This window comes from Rhinichthys klamathensis, unplaced genomic scaffold, assembly GCF_029890125.1.
Source record: "Rhinichthys klamathensis goyatoka isolate OS25496 unplaced genomic scaffold, OSU_Roscu_1.1 h1tg000007l_1, whole genome shotgun sequence".
NCBI classification, from domain to species: domain Eukaryota; kingdom Metazoa; phylum Chordata; class Actinopteri; order Cypriniformes; family Leuciscidae; genus Rhinichthys; species Rhinichthys klamathensis.
The window spans coordinates 195,278-211,026 of NW_026606560.1; the positions used below are offsets into that span (position 1 = coordinate 195,278).

General features: G+C 37.0%; 1 protein-coding gene across 3 annotated transcripts in view; it reads left to right on the plus strand.

The window, feature by feature from the left end:
* Positions 1-14,965, plus strand: part of kank4 (KN motif and ankyrin repeat domains 4) — a 64,614-nt gene extending 49,649 nt beyond the window's left edge. For 2 of the 3 annotated variants that reach the window (XM_056259061.1, XM_056259068.1), the window contains exons 2-10: positions 1,580-1,637; positions 1,967-4,393; positions 5,852-5,945; positions 8,099-8,332; positions 10,031-10,115; positions 10,316-10,535; positions 11,587-11,729; positions 11,937-12,137; positions 13,614-14,965. In XM_056259061.1, the coding sequence (XP_056115036.1) occupies positions 1,622-1,637; positions 1,967-4,393; positions 5,852-5,945; positions 8,099-8,332; positions 10,031-10,115; positions 10,316-10,535; positions 11,587-11,729; positions 11,937-12,137; positions 13,614-13,727 (3,534 nt within the window). In that variant the 5' untranslated portion in view covers positions 1,580-1,621 and the 3' untranslated portion in view covers positions 13,728-14,965. The remainder of the gene's footprint in view (positions 1-1,579; positions 1,638-1,966; positions 4,394-5,851; positions 5,946-8,098; positions 8,333-10,030; positions 10,116-10,315; positions 10,536-11,586; positions 11,730-11,936; positions 12,138-13,613) is intronic. The other variant, XM_056259076.1, reaches the window with a different exon arrangement.
* Positions 14,966-15,749: the final 784 nt, after the last annotated feature.

Consider the following 15,749-nt stretch of genomic DNA (forward strand, 5'->3'; position numbering starts at 1 on the left):
AACCACTATGCCACACCTCCCTATTTCTGTTTCACTATAGCATCATTTTTAAAACATTATTTTCTAAAATAAATGTGCTGTGAAAGGAAATCATGGAAGCTAGTTGATTGATGGTCTGATCACCAAATGCTGTGTTGGCACTCTATTATACCACTCTGCTTTAGAATGCATAGAGCTTGTCTTCTCAACCAAACAATGGCTCAGAGCCCATTTCTAAAAAGCAACCAAAGCATATTTCTATCCTTGCTTGTACTTGGTGAAATAAATATTTCAAACAGGTACAAACAACTTCATCAGAAGGCGTGATGAAGAATGAATATGAACACTATTCATGATGATGAATAGTGAAAATGTTGTTGTGCCTTTAGCCCCAAGATGATGTCATGTGTTTTTGTTGTTGTTTTTTACTGAGCATGTCAGAATCTAACTCTTTTTTTTTTCTATACCAGTCTGTCCAGAATCTGGACATCCAGCAGCCAGCTCATGATCCAGATTTAATGAAACATAGTCAAATTGCACCTATGAAGAAAATACTTTCCCAAACTGTCCAAATTCCAAGCCTCTGGCTCAGATTGCAACATTGAAATCAGAGCCAGATGACACATCTTTCAGTAATCTTTTCCCATCTTTTCCAATCTTTTCAGTACATAGTTAAGATCTGCAAACATGCCTTGAGGGGTTTGACCATAGTTCCATTAAAGCAAAAGGTTGGAGAAGGATCATCTCCACCAGCAGAAGTTCCACATTTCATGCATCATTTGACTATATATATCTCAAGGGCTCCAATAAATAAGTTGTGTGAAGTGGCATCCAACAGAATTTCAGTGCTAAATACACTGTATTCATTTAGAAAAGGCACAGTAATCATCAACATCGATTATATGATTGTTGAAAAGCTCAGATAACAACCTACATTATGGTGCTGCTTTAGAATAACAAAAATTTGAGCGTGTCTTTAGTGACCGCTGAAAAGTAAGTGTTGTCATGCTAAAACAAAAACAGTTAGCTGTCAGTCAGTGAGATTGTTTTTTTTTTTGTCTGCAATGTTTTGTCTTTGGTTTTTTGTTTGTTTGTTGTTTGCAACATTTATGTAGGTTAGGGTCTTCAGACTTCAAGATAGGACAGTGAGAACGTTCGGGAAGTAGATCTCCAGACCTGAAGCCTGAGGGTGTATTAAGTTTGTATTAACATGATGTATTTTGATCAGTGGCCTTACGTAAGCCCCTGAAGAATCTTAAATCTAAAATGGCAAAATTGTTTTCCATTGCCTAAATCAACCCCACATAAACTGTGAGCCATCTGGAGTAAATTAAACAGAATGAACTACTATGTCACTGTGGTTTGAATAGAGGTGCAGGGTTTTAAAATGGTACAAAACAACTAATGTAAGATCATGTTGTACAGGAAGTATGGATTGTAATTAGTACATGAATTGGCAAATCAGTATATTAATAATGTAATTATTGTTGTAATGCCCCATATGCATAATGTAATTATTGTTGTCACTGTTCTGTTAGGCGATTACTAATAAAAATTTTTTTTTTTAGATCTGTATATCTTTATTTTGATCTGTCTACAGGTTTCCAGAGTTTACACCCATGATACTGCAAAAACAGAAATAATGGACAAGAAAAATGGTAAGAAAGCCATCCAGACTGTTTGTCATTTCCAGTTTCAAATGTGTAAATATATTCCTTCCACTTGTAACAAAGAATCTGCAAATATTATAATGCATTTTAACTTTGGGTACAATCAGTTATAAAAAGATATAAGGCATTATAATGTACTTTATGAATACCTTTATAATGCATATAAAGTCTTTTTTGCTTTTCATGTCTTCTAAATCCTTGCACAGTGATAACACCTTGATTAATTTTGCTCCATATGCTTAATAATACAATGGCTGCTTGAATTGGAATTACAATAAGAGAATGCTAAATGTGTTACAATGTATCTTATATTTCAGCAAATGGCTTTCCTTCCAAAGCCTCTGAGAGTGGAGTACAGCGGAAACAGCTGCCATATTCTGTAGAGACCCCCTATGGGTTTCACCTGGATCTGGACTTCTTGAAGTATGTTGATGACATAGAGAAAGGAAACACAATCAAGAGGGTACACATTCAACGCAAGAACAGGGGCCCAAAGTACAGCACACTGCCACGCAACTTCAGCCTTCCTGGACATGGCGCTCGACCTCTAGCCAAAGATACGTGGGCCAATACTTCCACTTTAGGGTCCAAGCCTAAGTCACGTGTTACTGAAGTCCAGAAGCTTTTTGAATTCAGAGCCAGTGATGCCACTAGTGGTAGCAGTAGCACCAGTAGAAGTTCCCTGGCCAGCCAGTCAAAGAAGCCTGGGAGTGGTTACCCCCCCTCGCCGAAGGCTGCGGAAGAGTCTCAAGTACAGACCTCTTCTCAGAATGAACAGTCCATGGGCCTTACTGTTAGGCCTCACCTGTTAAGAGCCTCAAGCATGCCTGTTAATGTCCCACGCAGGAAAGGTTCAGACTCAACTGATGAGCAGAGTTCCCAGTCTCAGAATGGCTCAGCTGAGAGGCTTTTTCGACCAGCGGCGGATGGAGGCGACAGGAGAGGCAGTGTTCCCCAGGACAGGGCCAGCTTGCATCAACAGATTACAGCTGCGCTGAAAAGGGTGCGTGAGTTAGAAGAGCAAGTCAGGACCATCCCTGAGTTGAAGGCTCAAATATGCTCTCTTAGAACAGAGAGGGAACAACTGCTTCAAAGAATTCAGCAACACCAGTCTGAACAAAAGAGCTCTTTACAGTTGAATGAGACTGAGGTTTCTCAAACTGATTTGCAAGACAGTGCTGTTCCTCCAGTTATCAGTGAGAAGAAAGATACTTGTTCCCTTTCCACAGTTACTGCAGCTGATCATGAAATGGTTCAAGCAATACAGTCTGACAAAACCCCAGAACAACAGTCAGAGGAACAAAATATTGTGGTGCAGGTTATTGTAGAACAGGAGTCTGAAAAAAATGAACCAGTAACTGATACAGAGTCAGAGAAGAAAGAAGTGCCAGCTCCAGTGTCTGTCCCGGTGATACTCATAGACAAAGCAGAAACTCCAACTGATCCAGATGAAGCAGAGGGACTTTTGCAGGAGTCTACACTTCAAGAAGAAGCATCGAAGAGTCTTTCAGAGCAAGTAGAAAAGCAGGAGACTTTGTTAGAAGATAAAAAGTCAACGCTGGAATCAGAGGAATCAGGTGCTACATCCGAGTGTACACCCGCTCGACAAGATACTACAACTTTTGAGGGACCAAGTGTAATTATAATTGAGGAAAACACAATAGCTCAACCTGCCGAACAGATACTTCTCACTAACCTGGAGCTGGAAGCAAAACTGAAAACTTTGGAAGAGAGTCTAAGCAAGGCCAGTTGTGAATTGGAAAATACAAATTCCTTACTTGGGGAACAGATATACAAGAATAGACAAAAAGACGAGAGAATACAGGAACTGATTGACCAAGTGAAAGAGCGGAAACTTCAAGGTCCTATCGAGACAGAGCCGCTTTCTGTACCAGTTGTCACATGTGATGCAGCAGTCAGTACAGACAGCAAAAGTGTCATGGAGAGAGGAGTCTCGACAGAACCTCAACTAGCTGAGGGTCCCAAAGAAACAGATTATATATGCTCAAGCACTCAGACAAATATAGTAGAAGCTCGAAACATTGAAGTCTTAGCACAAGTCACTACAGCAGAGAAAATTGTAGGGGTAGAGATTGTCATGTGTGACCGGGCAATGGAGACTGAGGTCCAGGATAATCTAGAAGATAACAGTAGTCAGGAAGTCTCTGAAATGCTAGAGAAGACCGACTCTGTAAAAGACAAAGAACAAGACGGTGATATCAAAGATAGTGTGTCAAGCCAGATTATAGATACCAAAGTCAGTGAAAATGTTGTTGCAGAGAGTGACACTGAGGAATATGTCATGGTAGAAAGTGCCATGGTTGAGTCTATGGCCAGTGAAAATGAAATCCCTAAGCTCACAGTCCAAGAAATAGAATCTGCTGAGAATAAGGGGGTTGAAAGCACAGTAACAGACGAAGCAAGAGGAGAAAGAAGTTCAGATTTGCAAACACAGCAGGAACCAAGAGAAATACAAGGACAGGATCCTCACCTTCAGTCTCAAAGGTCAGCTGAAGCCACAGCTTCTCCTGCTGCAATTGGTCAGGTTGTTAATCGTATACAGGGGCTTCTTAATGAGCAGTGGGCCAGTTTGGGAAGTGGGGGCCAGGACGCAAAAGGAGAGAGCTCCCAGAAACCTCATTCTTCCAAAATAAGCTCTATTCAAAGCCACCTGAGAGGGTCCCTCAGTGCCCTGTCTGCCTTTTACTCACCTGTTCAGAAAGGAGGGGCTACACGACAATCGGGTAGGTTCTTATTCAGTATAGTCATGCGGCGTCTTAGCAAGCTCATTAAATGTACAGTAATAATGACTGATGCGACCGTCTCTTTGAGTCAGGTGCAACAGTCTTTGGAATTGGTGTCGATTACTTGTATTAGGCCTGTTTCACAAAGCTTGCGTCTTCATTCTATCAACATTGAGGGGGGAAAATGAAAATTTCAGTATTCAATGAACCTCATGCATTTGTTCTTCTACAAACCTCAAAGGATTTATAAATATTTGTATAGTTCCAAAATAAAAAAGTTTACAATTTTTAGATGCTGTCAATACATTAATATTGTCCAAATGTAACATGTCCAAAATGTACATGCTATAAATACACTTTACATACACATAACCTACAAATACTAATGACATCACATCGTCATACACATCGCTTACAGGCTTCATATGTGCAATGTGTGAAACAGGCCTCACTGAGTTTAAAGTGAAGGTTTTGAGAGCCAGAGATGACAATTTAATGAGCTGAAACAAACGTAAAAGTCAACTTGAAATAAGACGTTCTAATATGCATATTTTTGCCTGATTATAAATGCGTGTGGCACAGAAAGCCGTCTTTCATACTGAAGTTCCTAGCTGTATGCCAAGATAATTTAGGATTTTGTGTTCACAGTTTAAAAGCATCTGGCTATATTACAGTGCTTGCAAAATTATGCAGTCTCATAAATTCTGGCATCTATTGTTATTTGTGCAGCCACAGTTAAATATTATTTTCTGTGCTAATTATGTTCTTCTACATTTCCACTGAATATTATATAATATTATGGTCATTTAAAAGTTATCTGTTTTACTCAAATATGAATTTCCTGGTTATTTTTTCTTTTTGATTATTATTTCAGACTTATCTTGTTTTGTCCTTGGAAAAGTCTTTATGGGACTTTTGAGCTTTTTCCTATTTCCTGGAAGCATTCCAATCTCTTTGATGTGTTTTGTTGTAATTGCATCCACTGGCTCTTTTAGTTGTTATTCACCTCTGTTCTTTGCAACAATCAAGCAAACACTAGGGAACAAATCTCTGTAAATGTTTGTGGTATAATCCTTTAAAATCACATGACTGATGAAAATGTTTATGGCAGGTGAGAATGGTTTTCTCTTTTTAGAGCATTTCGTTTAAATTATCAGTTCCTTTGTGACTGTAACAGTTGTTTTGACAGTTTGGTGCGATGCATTATGAATGAGTACAACTGACTTACCCACTCTGTGGAGCACAGCAAGTGTACCGTTCAGCATTTTGTTGGTTATATTACTTCTGGTAAAGGAATTTTGAGAGATTCAAAAGTACCATCTCATATACTGTACTTTATTTTTATTAGGTTGGACAAATGGACTGAATAGTGCATAGATTTAACTTATTGCTAGGGATGAAGAACAGGTGCAGACTTGGCTTTCGTTTTCACATATCTGACCATCTATCCCATATTAGGCCTCAAATCCATCATGAAGAAGAATGACTGTCCTGACAAGCAGGGCAATGGGGGAGCGAAGAAGAACTTGAAGTTTGTTGGCGTAAATGGGGGGTATGTTGGTTTTTTATGTGCATATCAGACTGTTTTGGCATATTTATCTGCATGCAGCAATACAGTTTATATGGATGGTAATGCTTTTCATAAAACCACCAGCCATCTGTGCAGAAGTTATAAAATATTGTTTAAAGTGCAGTTAAAAAACTCCTAAAAATCTAAAGTTGCCCTAAATGAAGGTTATACCTTACATTTACCAATTGCCCCAGAATCACACTTGCTGGTGTTTTCATGTGAAGTGTTGATGGATGAGTCTATTTCATCAACATCCATGACATCAGATGTCTGGCCTGTCCTTTTGCATCCCTTAATCTGTTTCATCCTTCATCAAGGTGCTCTGTTAGAAATGGGCCATGAGGTGTCTGTATTGTTTTCTGTGAGATCTGTTGCATGATGAGTGAGGCCTAGTGAGATGACACGAAAAACAAAGTCCACTCTCTGTCCCTCTCTCTCTTGCTGTGTCTTTGTCTGTCTGCCTGTCACTGTGTGCGGTGAATGATTTGTTAAGCTTGGCAGCAGAGATGGTTCTGTCTCAGCTGTATTTGACCAGCCGTCAACAATAAGATAATTATCCTGATAGACTTGGGCAAACAGCTGGCCTTTCGTATGCCTGATCAGAAAGGAATAATTCTATATCAGCTAAACTGATCTCTTTCTTTAGCCCGAGAGAGTTTTTGAAAGTTGGAGAACTGTAAGTAAACCAGTGGGGTGTGGTGGACCTCTGAAATGAGGTGGCCCCATCCTCGCTATGTGTTTTTTTTTTTTAGTCCAATGTAAATTCATGTTTCAGTTGATGTTTTCTGGGCATATAACACTAGTTACCTTAAACTATTAACAGTGTTAAAATAGTTTTAGATTAATTTATATTTAATTTAAGTATATTATATTAATTAAGTGAGCTCAAGGAATCCAAAAGAGTAACTTTATCTGGTTATTTTGGACAGTCATCTTTAGACCCTTGAGTAGAAAGGTTTAAAAATGAATTAATTTGCATTACTGATACTTATCAGTATGTCAAAACATGCTGGAATAGCTATATCGTGAATTATATCAAGTGACATACAACATGTGTGATCTTTAATTTATATTGCTGGTCTGAAATATTCTTTGAGAAGACTCTCAAAGACCGCGTGGGAGTGTTGGCAGATTTGGCTTGTGTCTTAGTCTGATAGACTGTGATTATCCTGAGAGAGGCCTTGCACTGCTGTTGTTCGGTGACAACTGGTGATTTTAGAATTTGCACACAGTTTTGACCTAAACCACCATAATATAATTTCATTCTGTTATTTAGCTCTGTCAGCCAAGCGCAAACAGCAGTATCAAAGTCGCTGAAGCCTCGTCTTTGGCTGACCAGCATATTCATTTTCTGTCCAATTTTCTTTTTTACAAGCCGTAGGCTATACAAAGCTATTGCATTAATCACATTTGGAAATCTTAATTACTAAGATGTTAGCAGCATAATAAACCGATGCATGGCCCTCTTGTCTCTAATCTGAAGTACTCAAAAGAGGCCCTCATACTCAACACCCTAATACATGTGTAGCCACCTGACTTGCTGCTATAGGCCTCCATTCACCCATGTCCTTGTGGGAATGCCATTCCTCTTGCCTATCTGAAAACATCCATGAAGGAGCAGCATTCTTCAGACAGGCTCAACACATAAGAACCCCTCAGACCCCACAGAGGTCTCTCTCATTTGAACAGCTTGTATAAACACTTGGATTGTGCATGTCCATTCACAACAGACAGATTACATTTGTTTGCCATTAGCAGTAAGGACTGTCGAAATCAAAAATAGATTTAAAGACCTTTTTTAATATAAACCAGAGCATTAAAAAATATACAGTATATGGTGCTCACACCTAATCCTTTAAAGTCACATGACTGATGAGAATTTTTATGGCAGGTGAGAATGGTTTTCTCTTTTTAAAGCATTTCATTTAAAATATCAGTTCCTTTGTGACTGTAACAGTTGTTTTGACAGTTTGGTGTGCTGCATTATGAATTTTGAAGCACACATGGTCAGGTGGTATTTGTCGTAACTAAACACAGGCTTGTCTGATTTCAAATCCTGATAATAGAAAGTTTGCAAATGCAAAATGGGTTACAATCAAAAGAACCCCCTTGACTTAAACGATCTGTGTGTCCAGCTATGAGACCACCTCCAGTGAGGACTCCAGTGGGGAGGAGGATCAGGACGAGGTTGAGGAGGTGGATAGCTCGGAGCCTGAGGTGGAGCAGGGAGAGGAAAGTGGAACGGCACAGGAGGAGGCTGCTGCTACTGGGGAGCAAGGTGATGGGGTTCAGGCAGAGGTGGCAGAGGGCTCTGAAGAGCCTGATGCAGGCCAGGCCGCCATAAGTCCCCAGGAGGAGCAGCCTGTCAGGTGAGATGGAGGGCCGTGGTCAAAAGAGTTACAACTGCAATATAGGTTTTTAAATTTTTTCTAAGTCTCAATGGCTTAAGTCGTCAGTTGGGAGTTTTATGGGAGTTGGATATTATGCAATCAACACAACCTTCAAAGAGTATTTTAGGATGATCCACATGACTTTTATTCTGTGCTAGTCCCCTTAACTTTTTCAACCTGTTGTGAAAAGCTCATTAGCTCATAATATGAGCTGGCTTAACACATGAAAGTGTGCAGTGACCATGTTTCCCAAGGCAGGTGCCTCTGTTTTGAATAGGACACAATACTGCCTTTTGTTCTGCCCTTCATCTGGCAAGAAAGTACAAGCATTGAGTGACAGGTTTAATATGCCCAGTGACTGCGGTCCACTTAAAGAATGGCATCACAACAAAACGCTGAACCATAAACCACATGAACATATGGGGAAAGCAAATGGTATGGTTTTCTTTTATGATTATCTAAACACTTTTTTATTAGAATAAATGTCATTTTGGAGTAGGGAAATGTTATAATTATATACATTCCCAAAATTATTTCAGATTTTTTGGGTGAGTTGGCAGACAAATAAATGGCCTATGATGTTGAAATTCTTCTGCATGAATCCTCACACACCAGATACAAAGATATATTTATATCACACTTTAGTTCTAATTTTATATAAATAAAACCACATTTAATTCACCTGAGATACATAATGGATATTCTTGTACAACTAGTTCCGACCAATAATTTCTAATATGGTTTATGAAAAACAGGAAAGTGTCAAAGTTTGGGCTTAGCAATAAAACAATTTTTTTGAAAGAAATTACTTTTATTCTGCAAGGATACATTAAATTGATCAATCATGTCAGTAAATACATTTACAATGTTACAAAAGAATATTTCAAATAAATGCTGTTCTTTTGAACTTGTTTTGAATGTCCACGGTTTTCACTAAGCAGCAGTGAAGTTTCTTGAGCACCAAATCAGCATCTTAGAATGATTTTTTGAAGGATCATGTGACACTGAAGAGTGAAGGAATACATTACATTGTAAAATATTATTATTTTAAATTGTAATAATATTCCACAATATTACTGTTTTTACTTTATTTTTGACCAAACAAATGCAGCCTTGGTGAGTATGAGTTCTTTTAAAAATATTCAAATCTAACTGACCCCAAACTTAGTGTAGGTAGGGCTACCACTAGTACACAAGGGTCTGAGACACATACATACATTTGTAGAAATATAAACACAATTCATACTCCTCAAGGGACAGAACTTTTCCAGAAACTGCATGTGCCAAAAGTTGTTATGAAGATGTTTGAGCCATTCAGATATTGGTAACCATTTGCTTGAGAGGCCAGTCCAATATGAGCCACTCTCAACTAATGTTACCAAGATTCAAATTACCAAAATGCATTGTATTTCATAATATGTATCAAATACAGATTTCTGTTGAGGCTCAGGTGTGCAGCCAATCTGTATTTGAAAATTATTTTACATACATGTACTGTATGACCTTGAAAAATTACTGCATGATTTAATGTCTTTTTTTTTTTAATTAGCTTCTATTTGTCTCTCTCTGTAAACAATTAGACATTTTCTGAAACTGAAAAGACACAATTTTATATCTTGTTCATGAGTTGAATATGCCCCTTTGATTTAAATTACAGCTCAATCTGTGTCGTTGCAGTGAGTTAGTTGATAAGAACTTCATGGCTGCTTGTCATTTCCTGAAGGATCGCATGGCTGAGGTTGCTGCCCCAAATAAAGACATGGTAAGCAATTCATGTCTTTATATATATATATATATATATATATATATATATATATGTATGTATATATATATAACTTGATTCATTGCCTTTAATGTACACTGGAAAGTTATTTTTCTGTCTTTTCAATTTAACACAAAAATGAACACTTTAATGTAGATGTATGTTTAATTTGACTTTACTCTTGACTGTGTGAATCTCAGAGGCAGGTTCTGATGGTGTTATATCAGGAGTGGTTCCGTGTGTCCAGTCAGAAGGAGTCACAGGCTGAAACAGTCACGCTTCACCTGAGAGAGGTGGGCTTCCACACTCCCACCCTGCTGCGCTATATAGTGAACCTGGCTGATGGTAATGGCAACATGGCACTGCACTACAGTGTGTCCCATTCCAACTTCTCTGTGGTCAAGCTTTTACTAGACACAGGTGAGAGACTGTTTAGACCTGAGGCAAGATGAACCTGAGCATTTTTTATTATTATTATTGAGAATTTGAAGTGGTGTTTGAAGAAGTGGTCGGGAAATATGTTTTTTGTTATAGCAGATGGCAAAATCTATCTATCTATCATCTATCTATCTATCTATCTATCTATCTATCTATCTATCTATCTATCTATCTATCTATCTATCTATCTATCGATCTATCTATCTATCTATCTATCTATCTATCTATCTATCTGGCTGTCTGTCTGTCTGTCTGTCTGTCTGTCTGTCTGTCTGTTTGTCAATCTATATATCTATCTATACAGTATATACATATATATATATATATATATATATATACAGTATATATATATACTGTATATAGTCTTGTCTTTTTTCTTTATATTGCAATTTTACTGTAATTTGATGACAGACCAACAGTAAAAGTGTAACTGTGAATCCTGTCCAGTCTCTTGCAATCAATATCCCAAATAGAGTAGTGTGTAAATTTGTACTGTTGAAATTTATATATGCCTAATAAAGTGCAGTCTTGTGCATTTTCAATTATTGTCATCCAAATCGTATCCATAGTTTACATCTGAAAATACTGACAGAGTACACTAAGCATAGTGTAACATGAATAAGCATTTTGACTATCTTGTTTGTGAAAAATGGCACAAGGACTTGTCATTCTGATGGAACTAGTATGTTCATACACATATATATTTACTTTTGAGAGATGAACTAAAGATTGAACTAAAGTTACAGGCTTTTGCAGGTAATCCGTGGTGTGGTGCTGTTTGTACGGATTGTTTTGAGAAATGCACTTTCTGGTTTGCAAATATTAAGGATGATTCGAGAAATGTACCAAAGCAACTTTTAGCAAGATTTTAACTATGATTTACATTTCTAGCAGCAATTTCCACTTTTGTGTCTATCAATACATTTATATTTTGCCATGAAAACAGTTTCAATCTCAAGTTCTATTTCTCACTCTCTCTTTAACTTCAAACCTTTGAATATACCAACATTTTCTTTAATTGTATGTCCATCAGGACTGTGTGAGGTGGATCACCAGAACAAGGCCGGCTACACTGCTATAATGTTGGCAGCTCTTACTGCGGCAGAAAGCCCTGAGGACATGGAGGTGGCTCAGCAGCTACTGAGAATGGGCAAAATCAATGCACAAGCCAGCCAGGTACACACAGCGAAACGCCACAACATCCGGTACTGCAAGAACACACATACGATTTGTTACTTATGTAGTTATGATATACCAGACAGACAATTCTCTAATTCTCCATGAGTGCAGCAATGAGTTATTTAGCACATAATGTTTTTGTTTATAGGGTATGATAAAGGTCGTTTTATATAAATAAGACTCTTTTTCATTACTCCCCACTAGTCAGGGCAAACAGCACTGATGCTTGCAGTTAGTCATGGGCGGACAATGATGGTGCAGGTTCTTCTGGACTGCGGGGCTGATGTGAACATACAGGACCGGGATGGCTCCACTGCTCTTATGTGTGCCTGTGAGCACGGTCATCCTGAGATAGCCAAAATGCTCCTGGAGAGACCAGAGTGTGACATGTCACTCATAGATAAGGTGAGAGAGACACTGATATATTAAACCTTACACCAATTCAGTTGATATTTAAAATCAAGACATCTACAAACAAAACCCAACATTTTAGGCCACCACATTTCAAAGCTATTCATGAAAAGAGGAACTTCAATTTTTTAACTAGAAATGTGATATGTACTAATTTCTCTGCTTCTTTTTTTCCATATGCATGTAGCAAAATAGTTGTGCAACACTTAAAAATGCAAGACCTAAAATAAATTCTGACAAATGTGAATTTTTTTAAAGAACACTGTCGGGAAACCAGGAAACTTTGATCCTCAGTGCTGTCATAATAGAGCTATGTGAAGCCATGGGTTGATTCATGAAGCCTTGCTTCATTTCAAGAAAATACAACACTGCCACTTAGTGGTAAAAGGTAGTTGCTTCTGCCGGGGCGGCAGTGGCTCAGTGGTTCATGTAGGTTGTCTACAAACCAGAAGGTTGGTGCTCAATCCCCGGTTCCACCTGACCAAGTGTCGACAGTAAGATAATTAAGCAATAATAATAAAATATACACTCATTCTATCCAAAAGTTTGAGGTCAGTAAGATTTTTTTAACAAAGTTCTAAATACTTTTATTCAGCAAGGACACATTAGATTCATTGACAGTAAAGACATTCATAGCGTTCCAAAGATTTCTATTACAAATGCTATTCTTTTGAGCTTTCTATTCATCAAAGAAGCTTGCAGAAAAATCACAGACAAATATAAAGCAGCACAACTGTTTTAAACATTAATAGTTTTTTAAGAAATATTTCTTGAGAACTAAATCAGCATATTAAAATGATTTTTAAAGGATCATGTGACACTGAAGACTGGAGTAATGAAGCTGAAAATTCAGCTTTGCCATCATAGGAATAAATTACATTTAAAAAAAATAATAAAATAAAATGGAAAGTTCTTTTAAATTGTAATTATATTTCACATTATTACTGTATTTATTTAGTTAATTTTTGTTTTGATTAAATAAAATGCAGCCTTGGTGGACATAAGACACTTTTTTTCAAAACACAACTAACAAATCTTACCAAACCCAAACTTTTGAATGGTATTGTACTATATCTTTTTATAACATAAATTCAGCAAGGTAATTAAGCAAAAAAATTATAAAAAATAATAATCTGAATATCAAATTACTTAATACTTCCTGCTTCATACTTATCCCAATATTGTTTTCCTTTTTAAATAGATTCATGACTTTTTTATGTATCAATCTCTCTGAATCTTTAATCCATCCAACAGGCCTTGGAGTGTCTGATGGAGCCATAACAAGTTATCTTTTATAATTTTATCAAAATATTCACATCAAAGTCTGTGTGTCCATTTGAAACTCTTTAATCACTTGTAGGATCTACACAAATTAGGCAGATACTAACGTGGGCAGGTTGCATGCCAAAAACCACAAAAATGCCTTTCAAAATCATTTACATGTCATTTCTTTCCCTCTCCCTCTACTAGGATGGACACACAGCTTTGTCAGTAGCCATGAAGGCGTCCCACTCTGAGATTGTTGATCTTCTGAAAGCTCGTGCTGATCCAGCCACAGTTACAGATCCTACAGCTCCGCTCTGAGTCCAGTGGACTTGTCTTCATGTCCAACTGGCTCTGCCAGAATCGTCTTTCTTCTGCCTCAACCTGACTCGCTGGCCAGGCCAACAGTCAACTAGAGAGAGACAGCAATTGCCAGTAATTCGCAGATTCTCTGTTTGAGAAACGGCCAATCAGAAATGTACTTCTGTACGCCAATCAAAGATGCCATGGAGGGAGGGCTTCCCTAAACTCCCCAGAAGGTCCCCATTTGTCCTGAAGCACAGCTACTGTAGCTATTTAGCAGGCATGGTACATTGTTACATGTTTTAGCCTTCTATTTTCAGGTAATGTGACTATATTTTTGTCAGGCGATGAAAAGTAATCTACGAATGTTATTAAAGAAGTGATCAGATATACACTATATTTATTTTTTATTGCACTTTTCTGTAATATTTTGCCCCAGAAGTATCCAAGGCCTGTCTTACTATAACTTGATGTGTCTTCCTATATATATGAGGGTGTTTTGGGTCAGGCCCAGTACCGAACCATTCCTTGCCTTTCCAGAGAGAACATTGAAAGGATTTTTTTCAGTCAAACACTTGTGTTGCCAGTTTGTCTCCCATCATAGTTTCTTTAATCCCCAACAGAGAGCCAATCACAAAAATGTTTTAGTTAAAAGCCTTGCTTTCATTGTTAATAATTTTTTGGTAATATATAATTTAGCTGAATGGTTTAAAATCTTGTTTTTGTCCTATTGTTCTCCTCACCTAAAGAAAAAATAAGGGTGTGCAATATATCATAACTTCAATGAAAAGTAATTACAGCAAACAATCCCGATTTATAATCAGTACATTATGATTTGTTCACTGTCAAAGTCTACCATATACTCTAACCTTCTGCAATATTAACTTTACAACTTATTTTAAAAAGTGTATATTTAACAAAGATTTACAGATACGAGTTTTAAAGTTCCCCTGCAGAAAGATTTAAGCAGCACATTATAATGGACTGGGCTTTAGTTGTATTCTCTGTACATTGTGCCTGCTTAAATTTAAGACATCAGACGTTGTGATGAAGAGATATGTTTAACGACAAATCAGTAACCCAGCTGGACAAAGTATGAATCTATATATGTATACTGTGCAACAGTATCTCGTGGAAGGTGCTGTGAATTAATACCCTGAAATGTAATGACTATTTATTTCCAATTCTATATTTTTGAGTATATACAAGTATATGCATGGATAAAATATTGACTTAATAAAAACATGCATTTTGTATTTGTCTTTTCTGTGTGGTTTGAAAAAATATTTACTTACCTAATACAGTTTATCAAGAGTAAGAAGCAGATCACAAATTAAATCATTGAAAGTGCTAAAATATCTAGAGCAGATATCCAGTGAAATCTAAGATTATATTTCAAATAAATGTTCTTTTGAACTTTCTATTCAAGGAATTCCGGGGAAAAAAAACACTTTTCCACAAATTTATTAAGCAGCACGACTTTTTTCAACATTGATAATAATAAAATAATAATAAATGTTTATTGAGCACCAAATCAGCATATTAGAATGGTTTCTGAAGGTTCATGTGACTGAAGACTGGAGTAATGATGCTGAAAAATCAGCTTTGTTATCACAGAAATAAATTACATTTGAAATTATATATAAAATACAGAGCAGTTCATTTAAATTGTAATACAATTTCACAATATTGCTGTTTTCACTGAATTTTTTTATCAAATAAATGCAGCCTTAGTGAGTATAAGATACTTCTTTCACATTAAAAAATTAAATATAAAACTTCCTTTCAAACTGTAGTGTATTTTAAAGGAATACATTTCCAAGGGGATTTTACGAGAGTCACAGAAGCCTTTAATGACCTTGCTTATCTACTGACATATTTTTGGAAAGTTATTCTCAGTTTACAGGAAGTCAAAAAACATCAACAAAAAGGTCTATGTAGTTATGTAAATTTTTACAAAAAAATAATACAGAGCCACCTTGTGCTTGAACATCATTAACATTTACATTTATTCATTTAGCAGACGCTTTTATCCAAAGT